General features: G+C 42.3%; 1 protein-coding gene and 1 long non-coding RNA gene across 7 annotated transcripts in view; one reads left to right on the plus strand and one right to left on the minus strand.

The window, feature by feature from the left end:
* The window catches only part of LOC148400054 (uncharacterized), a 13622-nt gene extending 8585 nt beyond the window's left edge, over positions 1–5037 (minus strand). Inside the window, exon 1 of the long non-coding RNA XR_015857711.1 lies at positions 4740–5037. This is a non-coding gene — a long non-coding RNA (uncharacterized LOC148400054). The remainder of the gene's footprint in view (positions 1–4739) is intronic.
* Positions 1–22359, plus strand: part of LOC148400053 (serine/threonine-protein kinase BRSK2-like) — a 139657-nt gene that overhangs the window by 106241 nt on the left and 11057 nt on the right. For 5 of the 6 annotated variants that reach the window (XM_088371886.1, XM_088371887.1, XM_088371890.1 and 2 more), the window contains exons 13-17: positions 3010–3070; positions 12443–13100; positions 14030–14078; positions 14194–14317; positions 16960–17140. In XM_088371886.1, the coding sequence (XP_088228012.1) occupies positions 3010–3070; positions 12443–13100; positions 14030–14078; positions 14194–14317; positions 16960–17140 (1073 nt within the window). The remainder of the gene's footprint in view (positions 1–3009; positions 3071–12442; positions 13101–14029; positions 14079–14193; positions 14318–16959; positions 17141–22359) is intronic. The other variant, XM_088371892.1, reaches the window with a different exon arrangement.

Here is a 22359-nt window from a genome sequence, read left to right on the forward strand (position 1 = left end):
ACGTACCTTAACATTTCTTTCCAAACACTGCCTGTGACGTGGCAGTAATACCGCAGCAACACGGAAGTAACACAGCACTAATAGGGTTTGATTAAACCTAACACGATGTCATCAACATCAACTGCCTTTAGCTTAAAAGCGGCATCATATGCATTTCTTTTGTCCCCCATAATGACGGTTTGTGTATAAAAGCTTCCTTTCAGTAATGTCCGTCTGGATCGCGTTCTGCGTGATGCGCGAAATGTTGTAAATACAAACTTGCACGTCTTCTTCGGCGCATTATCTCTTCTTCGTCTGTCTCGCTCTTGCTTCCTGCTAGAGCGCCCCCTGGAGGCCCTGGAGCTCCAGAGTAGACGGACCACGAAATAAAGAAAAGGGTGACGCAACACAATGTCATCAACATCGACTGCCTTTAGCTTAAAAGCGGCATCATATGCATTTCTTTTGTCCCCCATGATGACGGTTTGTGTATAAAAGCTTCCTTTCAGTAATGTCCGTCTTGATCGCATTTTGCGTGATGCGCGAATTGTTGTAAACACAAACTAGCACGTCTTCTTCGGCGCATTATCTCTTCTTTGCCTGTCTCGCTCTTGCTTCCTGCTAGAGCGCCCCCTGGAGGCCGTAAAAATCCATAAGTACGCCGCGCTGCCATTTAAGCCTCAGGGTTCAAAGTAACCTTCTGAATAAAATGCATTAAAAGTTCACATTCATTACAACTTGTTTTGGGTGAGCAAAATGTCAGAAGAATTGAATTTAAATGCTGATTGATTGGGTTTTAATACAATGCAGATTGTCTAACCAGCGCCACTGCTTTGTGTAGTCTCTGAGTCACATGGCAGAGTAAGAGAAAGGGTTTAGAGCACAGGTATGAAACTCAAGGCCAGATACGGCCCGCCACATCATTCTATGTGGCCCGCGAAGACAAATTGTGCATCAAATTCGTGTGTCGTTACTAGAATTGCAAATTGTCTTCACTTTTAATATCTTTTTTAAAAAATATTTGACCAGTTTTTACTCGTCTGATTTGAAAACGAGTTATTTGTCAGTTTGTTTTGTAGCTTTTACTGTATATAATAGTGTTAAGAGTAAAAGTGATCAAGTCATCACAAAAATCACGAAAAAAATCTTATATAAGCCGCACCGGTCTATAAGCCGCAGGGTTCAAAATTTTGGGAAAAAATTGCGGCTTATACACCGGAAATTACGGTACATTTCCCCCCAAAATGCGACTTATACTCCAGTGTTACAGTAACAGCTCTTTAACCTTGTAAAGAACATTGTTCTGAACATGGCCTCTGCCTACTTCTTGATGCTAGAGACCTAGCAGTGCTTCCTCTTGCATAGCGAAGTCACATTTGGTATGAGGGAGGAAGCAGTTGAGAGATTTAGCAGAGCTTGAAGTTGCTCATCAGGAAGTCTAAACCTATATTTGGACTTGAAGCTCAAGGAAGAAAAGAGCTTTTCGCACAAGTACGTATATGCTACCAAAAAGACACATTCAAATCAGCACCGCACACAACCATTCATATCAAATTTGTGGGCCACACTAACATTAAACTTTGATATTAAGGTGAGGGCCACAAACTATCGTCGCAATTGGCCTGCAGGTTTAAGACCCCTGGCATAGTTCGTTGAGCGGAGCTCTACTTAACGTGGTAACAGCTTTGATACCCAATCATTTTGACAGTTTAAAACTGTAGACACTGTTAAGAATACATTCTTATTTTATTCTGCCTGTACGTGAAGTAGAAATTTGTAGCTTACTGCTTGATGACGCCATAGAGAAAATAAAGCATGATTGCTTAAAAGCATGTGAAAACTAATTGGCTGGAAAGCCTCAATGGTTTATGAAGCTTAGTTTTGCCGAACTGGAAGATTCTTTCAAAATACATTTCAAGATTTCATTTGCTATACTTGTCACTGTACAGCATGTGTCCATACAGCACAAATGTGAATGAAGCATTGACTAATAAATCGTTAACTGATACCCCAGTGGTTAAGGAGGCTTCATTTTGCCTATCGGTGTATGGCAAAAAAGTGTTACAGTGTTGAAGTTGGGAATGAAACCCAGGCTGGAGTGTGGAATGTGTGGGGCCTTGGAAGTAGCTTCCGTGTTGGTTGCCCTGTGGGAGTTGAGTGCCGCTCTCACTATGGATTACATGTGGCCCATCCTCAAAAAAAAGGTGTGACCTGTTAGTGGTGCTTACTAGTCGCACATGATGTTGTCACCTGTTTGTGAGTTTCGTGTTAGAAAATAGATTGACATGACATGACAACCCAAATGCTTTTCATACACTGCAAACATAATTGAATTTTTCACAACTATTCTGCTACATTTAGAACAGTGGTTCTTAACCTGGGTTCGGTGAGTCGGCTTCAGGGGTTCGGCAGAGCTGGTATGTCATCCCCCCCCCCCCCCCACCCCCCGACACGGATGGCCGAACACACCTGAATGTCGTGTAAATTCGCGATAACGTATATCTGAACTGGTCTTGCAAAGGCAACAGCAGAAGTCACACTGATTTGCTGGTATGTCATCCCCCCCCCCCCCACCCCCACCCCCCCACCCCCCCACCCCCCACCCCCACTGAAGAGGGGTTCGGTGAATGCGCATATGAAACTGATGGGGTTCGGTCCCTCCAAAAAGGTTAAGAACCACTGATTAACAGGTGAGTTAAATTCAAGCAGTAAATGAAGATTAAAATAAAAAGAACAATGGGATATTGAACATTAACATAAAGAAAAAGAAATAAATTAGTGTAATAGTTTTTTGCTTGGACTATGGCCATCTCTCTTCAAAGTCTCATAAGGTTCTGATTCTTAACAGTTGAATATTCCTACTTATATGAGTCACTGCTCCAAAGTTCTGAGACCAGATGTCTCTCAAGCCATCAGTTGTTTCGGTTGAAAAAAAAATCTGCCTGTTGTGTGCTTTCTGCCTTGTATTCTGTCTTAGTTTATCGAATAAATAATGACGACTAACTTTCGTGGTATTGTGTGTGTGTGTAGGTCACGTTCAATCAGTGGTGCGTCCTCTGGTCTGTCCATCAGTCCACTCAACAGTCCAAGGGTAAGTGTCTGTCTGTCCATGGTACTTATTGGTTTCCTTCGGTGTATCCTCACTGACTTGCTTCCCTGCCATGTCATGGCGCTCACACACATGCAGATACTGTACTGTATGGAAGCCACTCATCACCAGCTCATAAATTACACTCTTCATCATCATCCTGTAAAACAGGCCAGAATTCTAACAACCTGGCCGTTTTTTTCATACTTTTCTTGTTTTAAAACACGCCAATCCTGAAATGGTTATGGATGGGTACAGGTAACATAGTTTGGGCCACGTTCTGGTGCATTTTTGATACGTTTAGCTCATAGAGCATCTTTTTTCTCTCTCAGAGTTCTCAGAGCTTAGCATAATTTGCATTTTGTAGTACAGTGAATGATATGCAATAAATTATTTCAACATAACCATTATTCAAAAACAACTCTTTCAAATTGTAAATTGCCTCTCATTCCTTGACTAATATTGTGACAAAACTGTATAAAACTGTGGTTCAAAGGCAGTTGTTTCAAAGTCACGACCCGTTTCATAGACGTTAAGGACAATGAAGCATTTTGTGGAAGGAGGGTGAGTTACAAATAGTTTCTGAAAATACTTGTTACATTTTTAAATGCAGTCTCAAATTTCTTTGACACTACCACTAAAATCATGTTGCCAGCTATGATGTCCGTTAGCAAGAGGAAAAAACTGCACTGTGTTTGTTTACAAACTAGAGCAGTGGTTCTTAACCTGGGTTTAATCAAACCCTAGGGGTTCAGTGAGTCGGTCTCAGGGGTTCGGCAGAGCCTCCACTGCGGAGGGCCAAACACACCTGATTTATTGTGTAAATTCGTGATGAAGCATATCTCGCAAAGGCAACAGCAGAAGTCACACTGATTTGCAAGTGTGTACTTTATTGTGAGTTCATTATGTTTTTTGAACAAAGTGTTGTTTGCATGGCACCAGTAAAAAACATCTATGTCTTGAATTTGAATTTTTTTTATTTAGTTTTTAACTAAAGAATGCGCATGTGAAAGTGGTGGGGTTCGGTACCTCCAAGGTTAAGAACCACTGGACTCGAGTAAGTAATATTTCCTGACGCTTGATAACACTTGATATTCAATGTGGGAACTTGGTATGCCTCAGTACTAATCTGAAGAAAATCTGAATACAGTGATCCCTCCTTTTTCGTTGGAGATTTGGTCGAGAACCACCCGCGAAAAAATAATTTCCGCAAAGTAGATACGGTATACAGTCGCGTTTCGTTTATCGCGGCTTCACTACATCGCGGATTTTTTTTTCCAAATTAAAAAAAAAAACGTTTAAAAGTCAAAATAAAACTTCTAAATTGAGGAAACATACGTCTAACCTTTAGGACAATATAGTATTGCTCCAAAGGTTCGTTTACATTCCTTTAGAAGTCCGTTTTCGTGTGTTAGCACGATCGCGAATTAGCATCTTTCCGCTAACCTGTTAGCCCGATCAGTACTTCTTGTTGGTGACCGTACGTCGCGAATTTCACTTATCGCGGGTGGTTTTTGGAACCAATTATCCGAAATAAACGAGGGATTACTGTATACGTGTACATTATTTAGAAGTTGAAACACCACTGTGTTGAAATTCCCAACACGTAGGGTTTCTTGTTGGCCGCTACAGGGCATGGGTGTATTGTAATTTAATCAGAAGTATGGTTTACCTTGCAAAGCAATCCAAAGGGCCCATCTTCAGAATAGCCATACTACACTAACCCAGGGGACACCATGCATAGCAAAACCAAAGTGAGTCACGGTTGCGCATGAATCTTTTGTTGCATTGTGGTCCAGTACACAATAATAAAGCTTTTTAAACCCTCCCCGATACCTATACACTACAAAAACCTTTCTTATTCCCTCAATAACCATTCCCACACTGCTCGGTGAGTGTATTATACATTTACAGTGAATAAAAGAACAAACTTGATATTGTCACGTGTCCCGACTCCTGCAACTTCTTCCCTCGCGTGTGGCCACGTGCCCCCTCCTGCGCTTAAACTCAGTCACATCCGCAGTGCATTTCTCAGAGGCAGTGTGTATTTAGACAGCGTTCTCCCGTCATTCATAAACTCGCGAAGTAGCGCATTCGTGAAAGGTGACGCGCAAAATGGTGAGGGATCACTGTATGACAAATACTTCCCAATTTTGTTACTAGCTGTCCACGACCCACCCAAAATTTGCCTGCTTTAGGGTCCCAACCCATTAATAATGAATAAAAAAAAAAAAAAAAGAATGACAAATTAAAAAACATACGAAAACAAAAATATTTCCCGCTTAAGCACACAGAAGACATGACCAATCAACCCACTCTTAGTCCAACTGTTATAGTGATACAGGTTGGGAGTAAAAACATTGCTGAAATGTGCCCGCCGCAACATAAGCATTTAGATGAAGTGACCAAACCGCACATCTTCAGCCACAGAAAAGAGCTGCAAAAAGCTTAAAAAAAATAAAATGAATGCTGTGCAAGTTATATTTGTGTGTGCATCTTAAGTAGGGTGGCACAGTACGTGTTGCAGGCAGTAGAACGTTTCCACTCCCTCCTTAATGTATTCCGTGGTGAAATTAAAATTCTTCCTCACTAAATGTTGAAGCCAGTGAAGCCAATACATCTGCAGACATTTGTCACTCAACTCCTCAGCTCACGAGTGGCCATGTTTTACGTTTTCCCACTTTTGTGAGCTGCACTTTGAAGCCGATTACAGTAACAACTGTGTATGGGTGAATGTGAGACCTAAATATTATCTCACAGGGAGGGTTTTTCATCTGCATAAAGCAGGGGATCAATGTAAAATGAATTGCAAAACTGAAAAACTACAGTCCATAAGGGCTTTCCCAAACAGAATGTATCGCTGCATATGTCCCTTTGCATAATATTTTGTGACCTACCAATTGTCAATAACTCATAGTTTCAGTCTTAGCTTATTGCGTAGATAGAACAATGTTTTATATCTAGCAGTTTTACATAGCAACATTCTAACTTACAGAAAGAGCAAACACAACTTTCTGTGTGTGCTATTTTTATCCCATAGCAGGATGGAGTGTGGGGTGGCATGAGGTGGAAATGAAGAACAGTACGAGTGTGTTTGTGGTGAAGTTGTTTCAGTACGCTTGGAGCTGTGTATTTATAGTCCAAGATCAGTGCAGTTTGATGACTCAGAGGAGGAAACTGTCAGTTTTCATCTTTTATTGGCAACTTGACGATGGACTTTTCACTTGCTGTGGCGTCATTCCATGACTTGCACCTCCCCATAACTACAAATGGGCCTATAATTGTCATGATGCACTTTACATGATTAGATTATAACCTTGCTTTTTCTAAATTCTCGCATTTTTAATCTGGCTGTATATGCTGTGTCACAATCAGAGATGGGGTAAGTTTTACCTTGGCATGGTAATGTTTTCAGAAAGAGTGTGAAACATCTGCTTATGATTAAACAAGAAAGTATCTTGAAAAATTTAGCAACTAGTCGTTTTTTACCTTGATGTTGAGATACTATAGGAAATAATAAGTGTGGTTCAGAGTGCTTCTGAGAAAAAAAAAGCTGATTGCTGCTAATATTGTGTTTTTTTGGTTGCTAACGAAATGAATTTTCACAATGAAACAGTGCTAGCATTATATGTTACTTTAAACAAAGTTTCCTGCAGTATTGGGTTTTTAGGTAAGTCATTGTACCTCATTTAAATTTTTATCCTAATATACAGTGGCAAAAACAAGGGTGTGAACGCTTTGCAATTACCCAGATTTCTGCATAAATTAGAAAAAAAAACTTGATGTTATTCCTAGTCACAATAATAAACAAATAGTCTGCTTAAACTAATTTTACACAATTAGTGTGTTTGTATTGAACACACCATGTAGACCAGGGGTGCCCAAGCCCGGTCTTCAAAAGGACTGATCCAGGCTGTTTTAGATGTTTCCCGACTCCTATTAGATGGCGGGCCGAACGCGATTTAAGTGAACTTAATTGATCTGCATCGAGGGAGTACACAATTCTTTGTGTGTGATATCTAGTCATCATATTAAGTCAAAAACAATTTGTTGGGAGCTAATTTTTGGTCATCCTTTTTCACAATCTTACATTTTAATAAAATGTTTTCTGATGCATATCGTTGGACACCTGTAACTGATAAACCAATGACAATTCGCATACGGGGATTAAGGACCCCCCCCAAAATGTAAACAAGATTGAACTGCATGCTGTCTGCATTGCATTGGAAGACAGTAAATACAATTCTAATAAAACTTTCAAGACTACAATCCAACTTGTGTAGTGTTTTCATTAAATTTTACTAAGATAGTGAAACCCTGGCATATTTCCTTTTGTATTTCGCAAACTGTATTCAGCCATACTGACATTACCGAGCTTGCTTGCAATTAACCTAGATGGCTAACGTTAACGTGATATTAACGTTAGTGCTTGTAATGTTACTAGGTGGCGTATTTATTTATTTATTTACCTACCGTATTTGCCGGTGTATAAGTCGACTCGGTGTATAAGTCGACCCCCTAAAATTCGACGGAAATTTACGATTTTATGATATATCCTTTGTATAAGTTGAGCTCAATTGTTGCATTATATTAAACTTCAAAATTCAATCAGAAATATGTGAAATTTATTGACGAAATGTGTTCAAATTCCGGGAGGCCGTGCGCGTGCGCAGTGGCCGGAAATAGCTCCAGACGAGCGGATCGGCACTTTATAAGCACCGCGGAGGAGATCGCGGAGCCTCATTCGACTTCCAGCGGCCAGCGCACTCGCGCACGCTGCCTGGCAGCACCGGGAGGCCGTGCGCATGCGTCAAGTGGCCGGAAATAGCTCCCGCCGAGCGGATCGGCTCTTTATAAGCACCGCAGAGGAGATCGCGGAGCCTCATTCGACTTCCAGCGGCAGGCGAGCTCGCGCACGCCGCCCGGCACATCCGGGAGGCCGTGCGCACGCGCCAAGTGGCCAAAAATAGCTCCCGCAACATGCTAGTGTAACACCCAACAAGAATGTGAAACAACTATTATTAGCATTGGGTTAGGGTTGTTTGACTAACGTTTATGTTAGATTACTATCTGAGAAAGACGGTAAGGCAAAACCAGGAGTTACTTTAGCTACTCTCTGTAACGTAAATTAGCCATGTGTAATCTCCGAAGCCAAAATTGACTGCATATAAACTGCTGATGACTCCTAACATCCTATCACATTTTAGGGCTTTTCACAGTGCATGTACTTAGCCCCGGGGCTATCCTTAGCCATTTTCAATAAAGATTTATATCAAATAAGAACTTACCAAGTGCAAACAAAGTCCATTGTTGTCAATAGACCCGAGGCACTATTTACTTCCTAGTTCCTGAGTTGGAGGAATGCCATTGGGAGACATCAAGTCACGTGACGTTGTTACGAGTTTTGATTGGTTCTGCTGCAAGGACCCCTTTGCAGCAGTGCCTGTTGCGTTTAGCAATCAAACATTGATTTTCATAAAACGATGACCACAAAACAGCTCCCAACAGTCAGAAATGTGTTAATATAAAATCTATGTAGGTCATATTAAAATAACACATCCTCCTTACAACCAGATCAATTATTTCTCTAACGAAAGCCTCTCGTGAGCTTCGGGCCGCCACCTTTATGTACACACATGTTTCAAATGATCTGCGTATCAGCAAGTTAGCAGCAAGCATGAGGGGCTCCATCAATGCTGTTTTGAAACTACAATGTACGACAGCGGGAGAGGGACTTTACATTTTTCAATTTAGTGTGCTGATCGGTGTACAGGTGCATGCGAAAGTTACATTACAAGGGTTATTTATGAGGCCGATTGTTTCATGTCATTTCCACATACGCAGACACACACTTGTAGTCTGTGAAACTATTTGTGGTAACGTGGTTGTCACACATGTCTTATAATGTTGCTACAAGAACAAACTGGATGGTTAAATTAGACTGGAGCTGCTGCAGTTTGTTCACCTGTGGATTGACACTATTTTGACCAGGTCACTCATTCCAGAGCCTTTTGTATCAACAGCACTACAGTGCATGCAGTCTCCTATATTGGGTGGAAGGGTATAAGTTTTGTCAGCTTTTTACTGCTTCACTTGCTGGTGTCTAAGGGATGCGCCGATACATAAGGTTTAGATTGCTGTGATTGACCTGAGAGAATAAAAATCCAAATCTCAATGCCTATCATGTGAGGACTAGACCAGCAAAAGGAGTAATATATATACAGGGTCCGACAAATTTGTAGGTTTAATATGCTAATAAATTAAAGGAACAAAAAACATTTTATTTTTATTTTCGAAAAGTACATATAAGGCCATTTTGTTTTGTTTCGTTTCATTTCATTTTCGTTTCGTTTTCGAATAATGTTATTTTGTTTCGTTTCAGTTGCTAACATGAATTGGACCGGTGAGCATCGCGCTTTCATTGTGGAAACGTTTATCAAGAATGAATCTGTAACTGCAACACAACGAGCGTTCCGTTTGTGCTTCAGACTTGGTAGACCCCGTACCTGCTCAAAACACAATCTTGTTATGGGTTACTAACTTCAGAGCCAGTGAATCAGCATTAAAACGAGACCTCGCTTCGCCAGAAGTCCAGAAAATGTGGCAGTGGTAAGACCAAAATAACATTATTTGAAAACGAAACAAAACAAAACGGCATTATATGTACTTTTTGAAAATAAAAATAGATATATTTTTTGTTTCTTTAACTTATATGCATTGTATTAAACCTACAAATGTGTTCAATTTGCTGGACCTTGTATAAAAGGAGGATTTTTCTGTTGGGGTGCCCAAATTTATGCACCTTGTTCAAGTAATGATTACACACTTTCTGTAAATCATATAAACTTTGTTTCACTTCTCAAATATCATTGTGTTTGTCTGCTATATGATATATTTAACTGAAATTGCTGATCCGAACAACCAATTAATTTTAAAGGAAAATCATGAAAATGATCAGAGGTGCCCAAACTTTTGCATACAACTGTATACACACGTTACATTTTGGATTAGTTTTTTTGTTTCTGATTCATGATGATATATACACACACACACACACGCACACACACACGCGCGCGCACACGCACACACACACACACACAAAATTTGAAACCACTCTTGTTTCTTCAGTTTCCTCATCATTTTAAATAGACCTTGAGACCAAAATTTGAGACCACTCCTGTTTTTTCAGTTTCCTCTTCATTTTAAATAGATAGATAGATAATAGAAAGAAATTAAGAAATTAAAGACAACATGGCGTTCTTGTCATTTTTTTCCATGGTTGGTTATTGTACACTGTTAGAGTGGATCTCGTGCACTTTTAACTTTAGGGCTTTTACTTACTTGTCCCCTGGTTTGTTGCACTTCCGGATCCCGTCAATCCACTGCTGTCAGACAAAGGCAGACCTAAGATGCTGGCCCAGTGAAGAATTTTCTTCCCAGGTCTTTCTTTTCCAGGTCCTCCGAATGAACGCTGGTCTGTCGACAATGCAGCACGTCACCCTCCGTCCATCAGCAGTGGGCACGTTTGGGATCCGGGTCATGGCACCAAAATGTTAGAGTGGTGCTCACGCAAACTTAGTTTGCAAGAACCACACGTGAGACAGTATGCCTTTTGAACACTTGCAAGTGGAGAGCTCGTTCGCGACTGTGCATACAGCGATGATCGAACGAAGTCTGACTTTGGATTCTTGCATGAGAGTATTTATTGAGAGAAAGCAGGGTGGGGGTGAGAGTGGACAGGATGGGGTTGAAACCCCTGGCCTCTAGTCAAATCATAGCAGGGGGTGTTTTACGATGTTGTGTAAACAGAACAACTTAGATTGCTTCCTCTGTAACTTGGTCAATCAGTTCAAAGGATCTTAGCACTTTGTTCTACTACTTTGTCAAGACAGGACAAGTTTGGTTAATTATTACAGGTTACATTCACACATAATCATAGGATCAAACCAATCTATCAACCCTAACATACACTGTAATGAATATGGAGAATTTGTAACAGTATCTTACTGGTTTTTTTATAATTGTTGTAAAATACTATTAAATATTCATCCAAAATACTATTAAATATTCACCCATAGCATGAAAATTAACAGTTAAATCAGTCCGTTAACATAAATGATAGATGATCAATATAATTTAAAAAGATATAACTATGGTTTGTTGTTAATTTCAGATGTTTGAACAGTATGTTACTGTTTTGTTTTGTTTTTTTAATTTGTAATATACCATGAAATATTCATGCATACATGTAAATTCAGTTAATGCATACTTAAGAATAACTAGTTGTAATAATTTGACAGTGTAATTTTCAGTTAATGCATACTTAAGAATAACTAGTTGTAATAATTTGACAGTGTAAAACAGTTTTTTCTGAAGGAAAGGCGCCACAGTGCTCTCCACCTCTTGACAGAAAATACAGTCCACGTCTTTATTAATCATCTTGCAATAAAATTAACCAGGCAGGCTGTTGTGGCGAATACAATACAGTATCGACCTCAAACGTAACTATATTGCTCCATTTCCACATCAAAACAACGAAATGGAGGCACTCTTTAACATGATACAGCATGTTGCTGGATGTGTTTTTTATATGCTTTAGAAGCATAAAATACTCAATATGGGTAATATACAAGAGGCATCAAACTATGGAGTTGCTGTAGCTCATTATGGTTAATTTTTAGTTTACCCCCACAGAGTGTAAATGTGTGAATATGAATGAACATGAATATCCATTGAAGGCATTTTGAGTGAGTGACAGAAAAGTGCCATACAAATAGAATGCATTATTATTAAATACCAATTTAACACAGTGGCGTGTACTGTAAAAATACAATCACAGATATCCTACTATCATGTTTCAAACTACTTTACTAGAAATTCAAACTACAATAACAGTAGAAGTGGTATCAAATTATCTGATGGTAATATACTGAAATTCAAAAGACAGTACTATACTCTTGTAATAAATGACAATAGGTCAACAGTAATCTACTGGCATCCTTGCTCCCAATATTTTACTTTTATTTTACAGTGAATTTTTTACAGTGTACTGTATGTCCAAGTGATAGGAGCTCGGATCAGCTGTTTTGGTCTCGGTCCATCTCTGCTGTTAATGCATCACGAATGCTCCACTGCTGCCTTCTGGTTGGCTGATAATCACTTTGCTAATCGCATGTTCTGTTTTTCTTTCTTTCATGCACTTTCACCACCTCCTGCCTGCTCCACTTCTCAACCCATCTGCCACACGCTTTTTCATTTCCTGCTGTGTTTTATTCATGGGAATGAACTTTTATTGGGCCATGATGATGCCTTGGCTGCCGCATTTTCTCTTGGCTGACTCTGTTGTCATGTTTACTGGCGCATGACAAATTACAGCCCAACCGGCGTTTTTTCATACCACCCCAGTCCCCAGATCTGTGTCAGTCCCCCAATTGCAGCCCCACACACTCACTTGAGGTCCGCCTTAACGGCGTGGGGCCCCGCTTACCCAACTCCTTCCAGCCCAAGATGGGGTCTCCCCTCATGCACCCTCGCACCCAGACCCTCCCTGCCAAGCCCAAAGTGTCTGCAAAGCCTCTACTGACTACCAGGTCCAACCCCCTCCCCAAAACAGCCCAGACCACCTCCAACCCCAAGTCTGAGCCCTCCACACCCAGCCAGCCTTTAGCACCCTGCATCCCCAACAGCCCGCATGTGAGGCGCCCCCCCCCCCTTACCGTACCCCCAAAGTTCTCCATCCCTCTTTCTCCTGCGCCTCCAATGTCACCCCTGCGCCGCCACCACCTGCACCCTGACCACAATGGCAAATCTTTCCCCAACTCGCAGGTTACCCCCCATCCTTCCCCCAGAGGCAGCCCTCTCCCCACTCCCAAAGGCACCCCAGTGCACACACCAAAGGACAGCCCAACTGGCACACCTAGTCCAACACCTCCACCCAGCCCCTCGATCGGCGGCATGCCCTGGAGGACGCGCCTCAACTCCATCAAGAACAGCTTCCTGGGCTCCCCTCGTTTCCATCGAAGGAAAATGCAAGGTAAAGTTGGAGTGAGGGGTTGGCATATTGCGACAAGTTTACCATTTGTATGTGTGCAGCAGCGCTCTAATTGTTAGTAAGACAACCAAAACAGGCTTTTGAGCTAACAATCCATGTAACCCATACATTGAACCCAGTCATATCCATGCAGATAACAGCGACAAAAAGGAACATTTACACTTATATTGTGTAGACCAAACCTGTGGATAAACGATGAATTGTGAATGCCTGAGATTATTAGTTACCAATCTTGATCATCACTTACCGTTCTAAAGAGGTTGTTTTCACAATTTGCTGTTGATGTACCGTAAACAAAATGAAGTAACAGACTTGGTTTGGTGATCATGGAACAAAAGATAACATACTGTTGCAATCCAACAATGTGGCTCTTTTCTACTACAAAAGAACTTACATTTACCCAGATCTGCAAGTTATACAGCTAGTATTTTTTTCGGGGTTGAATCAATTCAGTGTACTGGTTCATAGCACATAGGGCTCACAATTCAGCGATTTGTGAGCTTGAATCCGGACTCCGGCCTTTCTGCATGGAGTTTGCATGTTTTCCCACTTCTTATGCTGGTTTTCTCCAGTCTCTTCCCACATTCCCAAAACATGCATGCTTGGTTCAATGAAGTTCGTAAATTGAATGGTTGACTATACTGTAGGTCCCTTCGATTAGCAGGTGTCCAGCTGTGATAGGCTCCAGCATACCCATGTCCCCAAAATGATGGTCAACTGTGTCGATAAATCAATTTGTTGGTTTAGTCTGAACATGTTAATCAATTTAACAGAGCAAACAACATGTCATGGCACCTGGATGAAAAAAAAAAAATTGCCTTCATTATGTTTATTTGAATACAGTACACCTCTAAACACACAGATTCAAACACACACTCAAGTATATACTAACCCAGTTCTTGCATGTGCAGTGCCCACACAGGAGGACATGTCTAGTCTCACCCCGGACTCTTCTCCAGAGTAAGTGACACGGCAGTACACCATATGATTCTTTGCCTTCACAAAAGTACAGTATTATTGATTATACCATTTTATAAGTTCAAGTTTTGATGTCATCTGTCTCATTTTTCTGTAGACTTGCAAAAAAATCTTGGTTTGGTAACTTAATCAACTTGGAGAAGGACGAGCAGATCTTCATTGTGATCAAAGACAAACCTCTCAGCTCCATAAAAGCAGACATTGTCCACGCTTTCCTCTCTGTAGGTGTCTCTTTGTCTCCTCTTGATACACCCTCCTGTAAAGTATTAGAACTCCAGCACTTCAGCTTTTATGGACTTTGTACATCAGAATCGTAGCTTAAGGAGATAACATATTTGGTTTGAATCCACTAGTTAGAAGTGAATCAAACCATAGCAAGCAAAACATAAGGATGTCTATGAGACTGTCAGACTTGGATCAAGGAGAGGACTCGGATACAGAGTGACAACAAAAAATAAATTTATTCTGACAGGCTGAAGTAAGCAAAAAAACAAAAGCGCCTCAAAAGAGGGAAAACAAGGAGTAAAAGTAGAAGCTGCTGATGTCAGAAATGTGTGACCGGTAAAGGCCTCAAAACAATTGTTGATGAATTCAACAAACACAATCTCCGAAGGTTTGTAGTAAAGAACTATCTCCAAAGGTTTCTAGTAAAGGAGGGGTGTCAAACTCATTTTTGTCGCGGTCTGCATTGTAGTCATAGTCAGAGGTCCATTATGACCGTCAACGCCATATATTATTTACAGTATAGGCTACACGACAGACTAATGAATAACTAGTTTTGAAATCAGAAACTAGTAAACACATAGTTTAAAAAGATGAATAGTAATAAAAATTGCTAGCAATATCTCTACTTTTTAAAAAGTGAAGACAGTTTGTAATGGTGTAATGAAACAAAGCTGATGCAAAATTTGTCTTCGTGGGCCACATAAAATGATGTGGCGGGCCGTATCTGGCCCCTGGGCCTTGAGTTTGACATCTATGTAGTAAAGGATACAACCATCTTTTTTTAGAGAAGAATTCATGAACAATTGTACAGAAACTACACCAGAAAATGCAAATCAGTCATTTTGAGGGATAAAAGACTGAGCTCGAATTTGCCAAAATGTGTAGAGAGAACGTTTTATAACATACAAAGAACCTTGACCAAAGTAATGAAACTCAAAAGGTTTCCATCTACAGAACAAATAAATATAATGACTGTTCCAATACTTTTGGAGGGGAGTTTTTAGACTGTATATGCATTACAGATTATTTTAGATACATAGTATATATATATATATACATTGTATATATATATATATATACATTGTATTGATATTGTATTTTATACTATATATTGAGAACTTCATTATATGACGAACCCCCGAATAGAAATACCGTAATTTTCGGACTATAAATCGCGGTTTTTTTTTCATAGTTTGGGTGGGGGGGCGTCTTATAATAAGGAGCGACTTACATGTTTTTTTTCAAAAATTTTCCGTCCCCAAAAAAAGTGAAACCGCGATGTAACAAGGGATTACTGTAATTTGAATTTCAAGTGACGTCAGCAGCGCGACGCGGCGTGGCGCAGCGGTTGTTTACAAAAAGGACAAAGATTGGTCACGGGATGACGAAGATGACGAAGAGCCCCACGTACTACCGGCATCATTAGCTGCTTTGTTCCTAAGTGACACGGAGGACGAAGAGTTTGAAGGATTTAATGATTTGGAGTGACACAGAAGGTTTGAAAAACTATTATGGCTTTTACGCACGCCCGGTTCTACTCTACGGTGCTCTCTTTCACCTCCGTGGATAGAAGTCGGGGGCCGGCGCTCGGCCGGGTGGCTGTCCGGGAACGGTGGATGGGGCTCGATCATGGCTTTTACGCACACCCGGTCCTATTCTATGGATCGCTCTTCCACCTCCGTGGCTGGAGGTCCATGCCGCCACACGCCTGGAAGTTTGTTTTGTTAAATAAAGAGCCGTTTACCAAACCCACGTCTTTCTTTGTACTTTGTTAACGCTACAATATAGTTATATACTAGATCTGTGGAATAACGACGAGGCTGACGTCAGGGTGCACGCGCCGTGTTGTTGACAAAGGACGAGGAATTTGATCGATGGATTTAATGATTTAGAGTGCACAGATGTTTGATAATATTATTGCTTATATAATAGTTATTTGATATCTAATTTATATATCGTTATATGGGCCTGTGGAATATTTTGAAGTGCAAGCGCCGTCAGCGGCACGCACCCATTGTTGACAAAGGACGATAGATGGACATGTTATTTATGTAATCGTTTTTGTTTTTTAATAACTCTGAATGTTACGTCAGACCCGTTCTCAGCTCTTCGTTTGTGTTTGTCACGTTAGCATACCTATCGTTTAGCCTGTTGTTGCTCATTCATGTCTGTTCTTGGTGTTGGATTTTGTCGAATAAATTTCCCCCCAAAATGCGACTTGTGCTCCAGAGCGACTTATAGGTGTTTTTTTTCACTTTATTGTGCATTTCATGGCTAATGTGACCTATATTCCGGAGCGACTTTTAGTCTGAAAATTACGGTATATGTATCAATATCAATATTCATTACCTCAACATGTTGGTTTAGTTCTGATAAAAATGTTAAAATATCTCAAATATAAGCTTTGCCTCAAATTGGAGTGTTTAGTTTTATTTGTTCTTCCTCCGTGGCATAGTTCCAGTTCACAGACACAGTACCATGTGGCCTCGATTTTTAGTACGATGTTCTTGTCGTGCTGTCAATGCTGACATCGGACAACATCACAGTGTGTTTTAATGTAACATCAACATCATGTGTCCTTGTTTTGCTCCATACTATCGTCACATCTGATGCATAAATGGTCTGATCTCCTCCTCAGATACCCAGTCTGAGCCACAGTGTCATATCCCAAACTAGCTTTCGAGCTGAGTACAAGTCCACGACTGGTCCAACAGTTTTCCAGAAGCCTGTGAAGTTCCAGGTGGACATCACCTACTCAGAGAGTACCTGTGCCAGCAAGGAGAACGGCATCTATTCTGTCACCTTCACACTGCTCTCAGGTCAGGTCAAAAATTTACAACCCTCTCCCCAAATTTTCAAAAAACAATAAAGATTCTTTATGAGTTACCTACAGGGAAGGGGCCGAAATATGGAAACAAATCCAGGAAAAATACCAAAAGGAAATTCTCTGGCCTGACACCTGGGGCCTCCACGTATATTTCAGGGAGGCCAGTGAACCCCTGGTCGCCACTCTAGCTCCCCCGGTGCTTTGCACTCCTGAGAAACAATGTAATTCATGAATGTGAAAATTATGCTTCAAAGTAAACTAAATGTAGTTCACAAATGAGCGATAAAATATTAGACCTCTCTATATTCTAAGATTTACTGACTACCTTAATACTCCAGTTTTCTCCTATAGTCTCGGCAAAAAGTACCTGTATGCTTTATTGAAAACTCTAATATTAGCCGTCAGTAAGCTTGTGAGTGGGTGGTTGTGTGTGTGCGTGTGTATGTGTGTATATATATATATATATATATATATATATATATATATATATATATATATATATATATATATATGTATATACAGGAATATATATGTAGTATATATATATATTTTTCCAATGTTGGATGACCTTTATATATATACATATATAGTATATATATATATATATATATATATACGGCTGACTAGCTCAATCAGTAAGTGACATGACTTACAAAGACCCGGGTTCGATTCCCGGCATGGGCACAATATGAGCAATGAGCGATTACCTTACCAACAGTGTCAGTGTGGGTCCTTAGGCAAGACCCTTAACGATACCGCCTACCTCAGAGATAATGAGAGTACAAGAAACGAAAGACATACCGGCTCAGACGTCGCCCGGACAAACAAGGTCTGCGTCAGGTGCTGGGGAACCAGAGCACCCTGATGAAAAATGGGCTACTGGAACAAGACACAAATGAGCGAGATGCGAGAATAAGGATCTGTTGGAATGCTACTACTCCAGCAACCCGAGCGAGAGGGGTTACATGCGGAGAATGCGGGAACAATGGCAACTTCAATACCCACAGTCAACACTATCGGCCAAGCAACTAGTAGCTCAATGTTCCAATATCCATAAACGGCACCTGCTATCACACCTCGAGATTGATGAGATACAACACAAATGCCATAACGAAGGCCAACCAGAGCACCAGGTCAGAGACGAGTTAAATCCATGTAAAAGTCCAGAGGTTGGGTACGAAACCCCAATAAGCATAATCAAGCTGAACGAGGCAGCAACTGACCTGAAGAACAAGATCACGGTGAGAATGAATGCTCGGGAACCTAGATACACACTGCAGAGGCTAAGTGAAGTACCCTCAGAAAGTCTCCTAGAAGATGTGAATGCAGCATTGACAACAATTCCTACGGCTACCATCACTGAAACCAATGAGCTGATATACACCTCAGCAGCAGTGATCCTAGAAATGCTTGGCTACAAGAAGAATGACCATATGCGACCACAACAGTGCCCACCATGGAAGAGAAGGCTGGAGGCCAAAATCAAGATAGCACGGAGAGAAGTGAGCCAAATGACAGAGGCCCAGAAAGGTGCAATGAAAAAGCAAGTTCCCAAGAAATACAGCCAGATGCCCATACCTGAAGCACTCGAAACTGCCAAACAAAGACTCCAAGCCTTGGCCAGCCGCCTAAAGAGAGAATGAAGCCACACAAATAAACAGGTTGTTCACAACACAACCAGCGAAAGTGTACGCTCAGTGGCAGGGGAATAATAGCAGAGCAGACCCACCAAGGCTGGAAACTGAACAGTACTGGAAGGATATATGGGAGCGGGAGGCATCACATAAGAAGGATGCACAGTGGCTGGTGGCTCTGAGAAAGGACCACAGCAAGCTCCCTGAACAGAACCCAGTAACCATCACAGTGGCAGACATCCAGAGAAGAGTCTCAGGAATGCAAAACTGGACAGCACCAGGCCCTGACATGATCCACAGCTACTGGCTCAAGAAACTTACAACTCTCCATGAGCGCCTGGCAGCACAAATGAACCAGCTGCTAAGGGATGGGACTCACCCTGAATGGCTAACCCAAGGGCATACGATCCTGATCCAGAAGGATCCATCAAAGAGTACAGTCCCATCCAACTACCGGCCAATCACCTGCCTCTCCACAACATGGAAGCTGATGTCGGGCATAATATCAGATAAGATCAGCAGGCACATGGATCAATACATGAGCACTGCTCAGAAAGGGATTGGTAAAAATACCAGAGGAGCAAAACATCAACTCCTGGTGGATAGAACAGTCACCCAAGACTGCAGAACTAGACGTACCAACCTGAGCACTGCCTGGATTGATTACAAGAAAGCATATGACTCAATGCCACATACTTGGATCACTGAATGCTTGAGGCTGTACAACATCAATGGGACTCTGAGAACCTTCATCGCCAACTCGATGAAACAGTGGAAAACCACACTTGAAGCCAATGGCAAGCCACTTGCACACGTGACCATCAAATGTGGTATATACCAAGGAGACGCTCTGTCCCCAATGCTGTTCTGTATAGGACTGAACCCCCTCAGCCAAATAATCAACAAGACGGGCTATGGATACCAACTCAGGAATGGGGCCACCATCAGCCACCTCCTCTACATGGATGACATAAAGCTCTACGCTAAGAACGAGCGGGACATTGACTCCCTGATCCACACTACCAGGATCTACAGCTCTGACATCGGAATGTCATTCGGACCTGAGAAATGTGGCCGCATGGTGACTAAAAGAGGAAAGGTAATCCACACAGAGGGGGTCTCACTCCCAGAAGGAACAATAGCAGACATTGAGGACAGCTACAAATACCTTGGAATTCCACAGGCAAATGGCAACCTTGACGAGGAAACAAGGAAAGCAGCCACAGCCAAATACCTCCATCGAGTAAGGCAAGTCCTAAGAAGTCAGCTCAATGGCAAGAACAAGTCCCTAGCCATTAACAGCTACGCCCTACCAGTAATCAGATACCCTGCAGGAATCATACGGTGGCCAAAGGAAGATATACAGACCACAGATATCAAGACACGGAAGCTCCTAACCATGCATGGAGGGTTCCATCCCAAGTCCAGCACCCTGAGACTGTACACTAGCCGTAAAGAAGGAGGCCGAGGACTAGCGAGCATGAGAGCCACAATCCAAGATGAAACATCCAAGATCCATAAGTACATCAGGGATAAGGCCCCAACGGATCACGTGCTCAGTGAATGTCTCAGACAATGGGCATCAAAGGAAGATGAGGTGCTGGAGGGACCATCATGGGAGGACAAGCCCCTACATGGGATGTACCACCGAAACATAGCTGAAGTAGCTGATATCCAGAAATCCTACCAATGGCTAGAAAGAGCTGGTCTGAAGGACAGCACAGAGGCACTGATCCTGGCTGCACAAGAACAGGCCTTGAGCACCAGAGCAATAGAGGCCCAAATCTACCACACCAGACAAGACCCCAGGTGTAGATTGTGCAAAGAAGGTCCTGAGACAATCCAGCACATAACTGCAGGGTGTAAGATGCTGGCAGGTAAAGCATACATGGAGCGCCATAACCAAGTAGCTGGAATAGTGTACAGGAACATCTGTGCAGAGTATGGACTGGAAGTCCAAAGATCCAAGTGGGAAACACTTCCAAAGGTGGTAGAGAATGACCAAGCCAAGATCCTCTGGGACTTCCAGATCCAGACAGACAGAATGGTAATGGCGAACCAACCGGACATTGTGGTGGTGGACAAAGAGCAGAGGAAAGCCGTTGTGGTTGACATAGCCATCCCAAATGATGGTAACATTAGGAAAAAGGAACATGAGAAACTTGAGAAATATCAAGGGCTCAGAGAAGAGCTGGAGAAGACCTGGAGAATTAAGACTTCAGTGGTACCTGTGGTCATTGGAGCACTAGGGGCAGTAACCCCCAAACTGGAGGAGTGGCTGAAACAGATCCCAGGAAAAACATCTGACATCTCAGTCCAGAAAAGTGCAGTACTAGGAACAGCAAAGATACTGCGTAGAACCCTCAAGCTCCCAGGCCTCTGGTAGAGGACCCGAGCTTGAAGGGAAAAAAGAGACCACCCACGGGGGGTGAGGAAAAGTTTTTTTTTTTTTTTTTATATATATATATATATATATATATATATATATATATATATATACACATATACACAATGATTACGTTTACCTATAAATTCACCGTATTTGCCGGTGTATAAGTCGACTCGGTGTATAAGTCGACCCCCTAAAATTCGACGGAAATTTACGATTTTATGATATATCCTTTGTATAAGTCGAGTACAATTGTTGCATTATATTAAACTTCAAAATTCAATCAGAAATATGCGGAATTTATTGACGAAATGTGTTCAAATTCCGGGAGGCCGTGCGCATGCGCAGTGGCCGGAAATAGCTCCCGCCGAGCGGATCGGCTCTTTATAAGCACTGCGGAGGAGATCGCGGAGCCTCATTCGACTTCCAGCGGCCGGCGAGCTCGCGCACGTCGCCCGGCACATCCGGGAGGCCGTGCGCACGCGCCAAGTGGCCGAAAATAGCTCCCGCCGAGCGGATTGGCTGTTTATAAGCACCGCGGAGAAGATCGCGGAGCCTCATTCGACTTCCAGCGGCCGGCGAGCTCGCGCACGCCGCCCGGCACATCCGGGAGGCCGTGCGCACGCGTCAAGTGGCCGAAAATAGCTTCCGCCGAGCGGATCGGCACTTTATGAGCACCGCGGATGAAATCGCGGAGCCTCATTCGACTTCCAGCGGCCGGCGAGCTCGCGCACGCCGCCCGGTTCAAATTTACAAAGTGCCAACGGCTCTTGCACCATAAAGAGTCGGCCTAGGCTGGTTCCCCATGTCGGCCAGAACAAGTGAAAACTAACCCTAACCCTAACTTCCCCTGGAAGTCTGGCCAAGTTTGGCGAATATTTTCTAAGTGCCAACGACTCAACCGCCATAAAGTGTCCGCCTCGGCTGGTTCCCCATGTCGGCCACCACAAGTGAAATTTCGGCCTCTTCCCCTGGAAGTCCGGCCAAGTTTGGCGAATATTTTCTAAGTGCCAACCACTCAACCGCCGTAAAGTGTCCGCCTCGGCTGGTTCCCCGTGTCGGCCACCACAAGTGAAAATTGGGCCTCTTCCCCTGGAAGTCCAGCCAAGTTTGGCGAATATTTTCTAAGTGCCAACGACTCAACCGCCGTAAAGCGTCCGCCTCGGCTGGATCCTCCGGTCGGCCAGA

The sequence above is a fragment of the Syngnathus floridae genome, chromosome 3, assembly GCF_059516105.1.
Source record: "Syngnathus floridae isolate MCC-2025c chromosome 3, RoL_Sflo_1.0, whole genome shotgun sequence".
Classification (NCBI taxonomy): Eukaryota; Metazoa; Chordata; class Actinopteri; order Syngnathiformes; family Syngnathidae; genus Syngnathus; species Syngnathus floridae.